The sequence below is a fragment of the Prorops nasuta genome, unplaced genomic scaffold (genome assembly GCF_024137725.1).
Source record: "Prorops nasuta isolate Cenicafe-Biocafe unplaced genomic scaffold, Cenicafe_Pnas_1.2 PNAS00027, whole genome shotgun sequence".
NCBI lineage: Eukaryota > Metazoa > Arthropoda > Insecta > Hymenoptera > Bethylidae > Prorops > Prorops nasuta.
In genome coordinates this window covers 2,793,129-2,799,128 of record NW_027116824.1, presented here as the reverse complement: position 1 = coordinate 2,799,128, position 6,000 = coordinate 2,793,129, and the positions used below count along the sequence as shown (strand labels likewise).

The 6,000-nt window shown below is 46.2% G+C and overlaps 1 protein-coding gene across 2 annotated transcripts in view; it reads left to right on the top strand.

Annotated features, from left to right (window-relative positions):
- Positions 1-311: 311 nt before the first annotated feature.
- LOC136782434 (irregular chiasm C-roughest protein-like) overlaps positions 312-6,000 on the top strand; it is a 103,337-nt gene continuing 97,648 nt past the window's right edge. For both annotated transcript variants that reach the window (XM_066741864.1, XM_066741863.1), the window contains exon 1: positions 312-915. In XM_066741864.1, the coding sequence (XP_066597961.1) occupies positions 797-915 (119 nt within the window). In that variant the 5' untranslated portion in view covers positions 312-796. The remainder of the gene's footprint in view (positions 916-6,000) is intronic.

The window sequence follows — 6,000 nt, the reverse complement described above, 5'->3', positions numbered from 1 at the left end:
TCGACCCAGCGCCTCCAGTAGTTTCTTAGCGGCGGTCCTGCGGTGCGGATGTCCTTGCTGGTAGCCAATTCTCTCGCGTACTACGCCGTCTCGTCGCCGCACCATCCTTCATCCATCCTCCTATCGCACAGGATTACCATCGACGCGAATCAGCCAGCCCGTCATCGTCATTCCTCCCATCATTTTTCCCGCTGGACGACTTTGACTCATTCCTCTCGGCATCGTTGTCGCTACCACCGTTCTCCACGGTGAAAAACGTTAAAAGGCGCAAAGTGAAAACGGCGGCGCGGCGCGGCGCGACGTTGGCATCGTTATCGTATCTCGGCGAAAGCGTTGTTTCCGGTAGAGTGTGCGAGCCGTGCATGACCGTATGTCGTGATGTCGACGGCTTGCGCTGACTATTATTCGCGAGGACTACCGCTCGAGCTCCAAGATTCTTCCTGACAACATGAGCCGAGCAGCCGGGCCCCGTGGTTGGTAGCGGTGAGCTGCCCACCTCAATCGCGGCCCCTCCGAAACCTCCTCTCAGGATTACCCAGTGTGTTGTTTCAGGATTATTTATGAATCCGTACGACCAGTGCACGCCATATCCATTCCGCAACGGGAGCTTTGTGACAGTTTCACCTCAACCACTTATTCCGCACTTCTATCGTTGCGCGTCGTTTCCAAGTGCTCCATTCCGACATCCCAGTGATATTGTGTGAGATTTTTTTTTTCTTATGCAAATATATATATATATTGTATGTCGTCGTGAAGAGTGTTACGACTGGATATAACGCCGATTACAACAAGTGCAATGCTCAGGACGCAGAAGAATTTCCTCATGGATCGAACGGATTTGAAGGGTAGAAGGCGCCAAGCCTGCAATCGCAGTGCTACTCAAAGCCTGTGCTGCGGGGGAATCAGCAGCAGCAGGTACGTTGAGAGAGAAACAGGTTGGAGGAATCCGAGCGCAGGTGCGCCTCGATCCTGCCAATCCTGCCACTTTCGCAATCCTCTCCTTTCTGCCGTCTTTGCCAAATCTGCACTCTGATCCGGCAATCTTTCACTCGCGCGGTCCAAGCTGCCGCGCAGCTGTTGACCGAAACTTTCACGCCACGCTCGCCTATGTGTATATATGTACGCAGCTTTTTCGACCTTCGAGAACAGGTTATAAGCGTCGAAGGAGAGAGAGAGAGAGAGAGAGAGAGACGAGCTTGGTCGGACGCGCGATTTGAGCCTGCCTAACCATCCATATGTAGGTCCTTTACCTGCACTAATTCGTATATCGATAGCGAGTCAAGAGCGCGCTGCTCCTAAAAACATTCGAGCGATCGATATTCTAACAAGCTCGTGACAATCAACCAGTCTTTCAACCATGCATCCGTGTGCGTGCGTGCGTGCATTGCTGCGTGTGTTTACATATGCCTGTGTTTGTGTGCGTGCGTGTGCCGCTTTTCTTCGCTTTACGATTTTCGCCCATTGATTTTGCGTCTCCGGTGCGCGATCGTGTTTACACCTACACCTGTACGTGAAAGCAGTTGGTTGTAAAAGGGTAGGAAGGACTAAAGATTTCTAGCTCTCCTTCGGCAAGAGGCATTAGTTTGGCAAATGCGAGGCATGCGTCGTTAAGGCATCGATTTTCGTCTCGCATATGTAAGCACGCTAGGCGCCGAGAATTATATGGCGCGGGAGTGATTTAATACCCGAGAGCAGAAGAAGGAAGCGGAGCTGGGTGAATGATACGATTCGACGGTTTCGAAGACTGGACGGATCGAGATGGGATTTAGGGGTTGGGGGGGGGGGGGATTGCGCTCGCAGCATCGTCGATTCGTGATTAATGACCGTGAAAGCGCGCGACACATAATTAACGGAGAGAAACCATTTGTCGGGCTCGAATAAGTTGTACAAGCGCTCGAATGAGATATTTCAGCGGCCTATTGCTCGAATAATAAAAAGAATGTGGAACAAATACGCACAAACGCAGTAAGATAAAAAAACAAAAAAAAAACGTCAAATATCGAATGTGATTTAAGCTGAAATTGACCATACCCGTATGCTTTTATAAGCGTAGATTACTGTTACAACGAAACAAGCATATTTGAAATGGTCCATTTCTGGTTGGCGTATCGGCTTTCATTGAAAAATACGGCCGAACAAGAAGAGATATAATAGATGCCATGCCGTCAAATGTTTCATTTTAACACACGCAGCTGCATTGATAAAAGAAACTCGTTTGGGCCATGTTATATGTGTATCGATCTGATCCAAAGCAATATTACTAATCGAGTAGCTGCATGTATTCTACTGCACGTATATATATATATATATATATATATATATATATATATATATATATATAGAGATAAATATAGGGGGCATTTGATGGAAGGATGATGGAAGGAGAGTCGGTGAAAGGCTCGGACGCCATGTTGATTGGAAGTAACGATCAGTGGCATTTTACATAATTCGGAAAATGAATGAAATATTAAGCATCTCCGTGAGGAGGTTAAAAGTTGTTCTCGCGCAGTGCGCCAGTTAGATTCGGAGCACGTAGATCTTTCGGTTAAAGAGTGGGCACGCTTGGTAAAAGTTTCTGCTTGGAGCGGAGCTGCAATTTGGCCGATTTATGCGATGCAATTATACCTGTCAAAGCAATTTCCGCGCGAGTTCCGTCAAACGCATAAATTGGAAGGTTCGTCACGTCGCCGGAACGGAATCGTCACAAAGTTCCCCGTTGGCATTTAAGACTTAATTAAATTAAGACGAACAGACAGTGTGATACAGCTCTGAGGGGCCTTTAGAGAGTAAAGGATCGCCTGCGTGCGCGCGCGCGCGCGCATCGCGTCAATGTCAAATGTTGAGCCTCGCTCGCGCGCGCGGCTGAATTTTCGATATCGACCAATAAGCCGCAGAGATTAAATCTTAAAATGTACCGACGCGACGCGACCGGGCTAACTCGACTCAACGGTATGTGCCCAGAAATTATCCCGCTGCCACTTTAAAACTTCAATCCCGAAGCCCCGACCAGCACCGAATGCCTCGCTGGAAATATTCTCCGCTTTTTCAACTTTGCTAGATTAGGACGCTGCTGCTCCGCCGCAAACACAGTTGCACACTCATAAATATATTAGTACCGCGCGCGTGCATGTATGCGACGCTGTGTGTGTGTGTGTACGCCCTCATCTACTCGCAGCACTCGCACTCGCACTCTCCTGCCTTTACCTAGGATTGGCATAGGAATATCTGCCTGAGATAGAATCCGTCTCTGGAATTTTAATTCGGGCTATTCTCGACTAAATAGCACTTTAATATCGGCACGTAGTGGCCTCATCTCTACCACGAAGAAATGAACTAGGACGCACTAGAGCGAGGGGCTATGAGAGAGAGAGAGAGAGAGAGAGAGAGAGAGAGAGAGAGAGAGAGAGGTGGCAGTGGGCGGTGGAGAGGGAGAGCAAAAATGGAAAGCGCTGCTCTCGTTATCGCAGCTGCCCTTTTACCTGAGTTTTTTTATCCCTTTTTACATCTTTTGATAGACTCTATCCCACCGCCTGTGTTCTTTAAAAATAATTAAATTTCTGACACGTTTTGACTCACAAGTACTAGGCCATCGAGTTTTTCGAATATTTAAATCACCGGCATTCTGTAAACATCTATATAGCGCATTGACTCGAGCGACTTATTAAAAGACATTTATTACCCATTTATTCACCCGTATATGTTGACCGACCTTTTTATTATCTTCGTCCTTACGCGCATTCTCACCCCCCTCTTCTTCCCTACCGATCCTTTACAATTGAAAAATTCTTGCAAAATTCTTCCACTGACACGGAATATACTACCAACTAAACTAACTAATGCGTTTGACAGTAACGTGTGAAAACAGCAGTGTCTGAGCAAGATTCTTTTGATAAATAGTAAATGCTTGTAAAAATTTAATGAAAGAAATTTTTCAGTCGGCGGATATAGTCTGGTTCGTAGCGTGAAAATGAAAAAAAAACGCTAGAAAACTGTCAGACAGGATTTCTGTGAAACCCGGAAAAAGCTGGCGAGCACGCATAGTTAACCGCATTTCGTACACTCTTTTTATCTGAAATGATTTTTTGTTTGTATTTCCGACAGGTGTATATACATATATATACGGGTAAAAGTGGGAAAGAGATTGCGTGTAGCCTTTCTCCGTCGGTAAAAGCAAAAGAGATGGCCCCTTATATATATATATATATGAGCGAAATGTGTCAGGTTTGCCAGGGTCGTATGAGTTTTAATTACGTCAATAGAACGGGACATTTTTTTTTTTAGAGGCCGAGCTTGCAAGTACGTGCAGAAAAACGAGATAACCCAATTTGAAAAGAGGAGTTGGTTTTATCGACGAGTCACTTCGTTTCGACAAACCTGCATCTGCTCCTTTTCCTTCGCGCCAGCGCATTTATAAGCTTATATTCATCGACTACTATTTTTCCGATGAAATTATCGGCTTTGCCAGGCGAATCTAACCAGATGTAATGAACGTTTAATGCTTTACGTGAATTCAGCAGCAGCAGCAACGGCCGACGATTTTGAGGAACAGAGTCGAGAGTTAATTAAATGTCTGAAAACGGAAAGCCGTAAAGATTGTAATATGGTTTTGAAAGTTTCCGCCATCAGCTTTAAGCGCGTTACGTGCAAGCCTCACCCCTTTCTAATAAATTTCTGATCGAGCGAGAGCTGGCTACGTTGCTTCTCCTCTCCTTTAAGAATCCAGAAGAGTGACTGGCTTTCTTGATAGGTAAGGTGATACGCGTAGCATGGATTACTTTTAATTTAGCATTCAATCTACGCGGAATCTGCCGTTGCGTTATGGAAAGGGAAGAAGCGAAGAAGCCTTGAAAAGTGGAGCGCGCGCGCCTCCTGTAGAAATTACATAAATTTTTTCAAGAATATGTATTCATAGTTTGCGTTATCGACGTATTGCGGCTTGCCGTTCCTCTCTTCTCGTCTCGACCAGCATTATCCCGACTTCCCTGGCGGCCGTATTGGCGAGCCGTGCTTCGCAAAATGCTCCAGGCAAGAGAATCGAGCGACTCCCAAGCTGATTTGTTGGCGTAAATTCACGAGCGACGGTAGGGCGAACACTGATATAATACCAAAAGTACGAAACTTCTCTTTTCTCCACTTTCTACCATTTCCCCGTTCAGCGAGAAAGAAACACTTTAAACTTGAAACTTTATTGCAAATATTTAACATTTTCCTGCCAACTTAAATATGTTCCTTCGCCTAACTTTTTAATAAGTTAATTTAATTAAAGTAAACACGGCGGATATTTGATGAATTTTTAATTGACCGTTAAACGCATTGGCACGTGGTGAGATGGTGGGTTAGAGGAGGTGGTGGGGGGAGTGTAGGTTGATATAGAAGATATATACGTATATGTATGCGAGATCGATATAAATATGACATATCGTGCAGGAGAACAGCTGAGGAATGGGAGCTAGGGGAAAGAGCATTGTGTGTGTGTATATATAAGAGAAAATTGTCACTGTCGTATGAGAATCGAATGAATCCAGTGGAGTCGAGAATAATGTCTAGTGGGTCGATAGAAATTTTTTTCCTTGACAAGTATCCTCTAGGATCGGTGAACTGGAGAGAGAGAGAGAAAGCAGGGAGCAGAACGACCTTAGCGAAGCGGTCAGGTGAAGAGAATAGTGTACGATCGGGGAGCCTATTTGTCGGGGAGAATTCACGGCAGTGGGAAGCTCGATGATATAAGGTGGAAAGTACGAAACGGGCTGGCAGGGCTAGGGTTAGAGACTGGGGGTAAAGAGGGGGATGGGGAGAAATGGGGGTCGCGAGGGTGAAGGCGAACGATGAGGGTGAGATATATAGGTGAGAGAGCGAGAGCGAGAGTGAGAAAGCTGGCAACGACTGTGGAAGGAGGAGGAGGTTGTGTTGGGTTGCGCGGGATCGCTCGCGGTAGGAGGGTGGGGGTAGGGGGTTGCGCGGCCTGCAGCGGCGATCGATTCGCTGAAAGTAAATAAAATT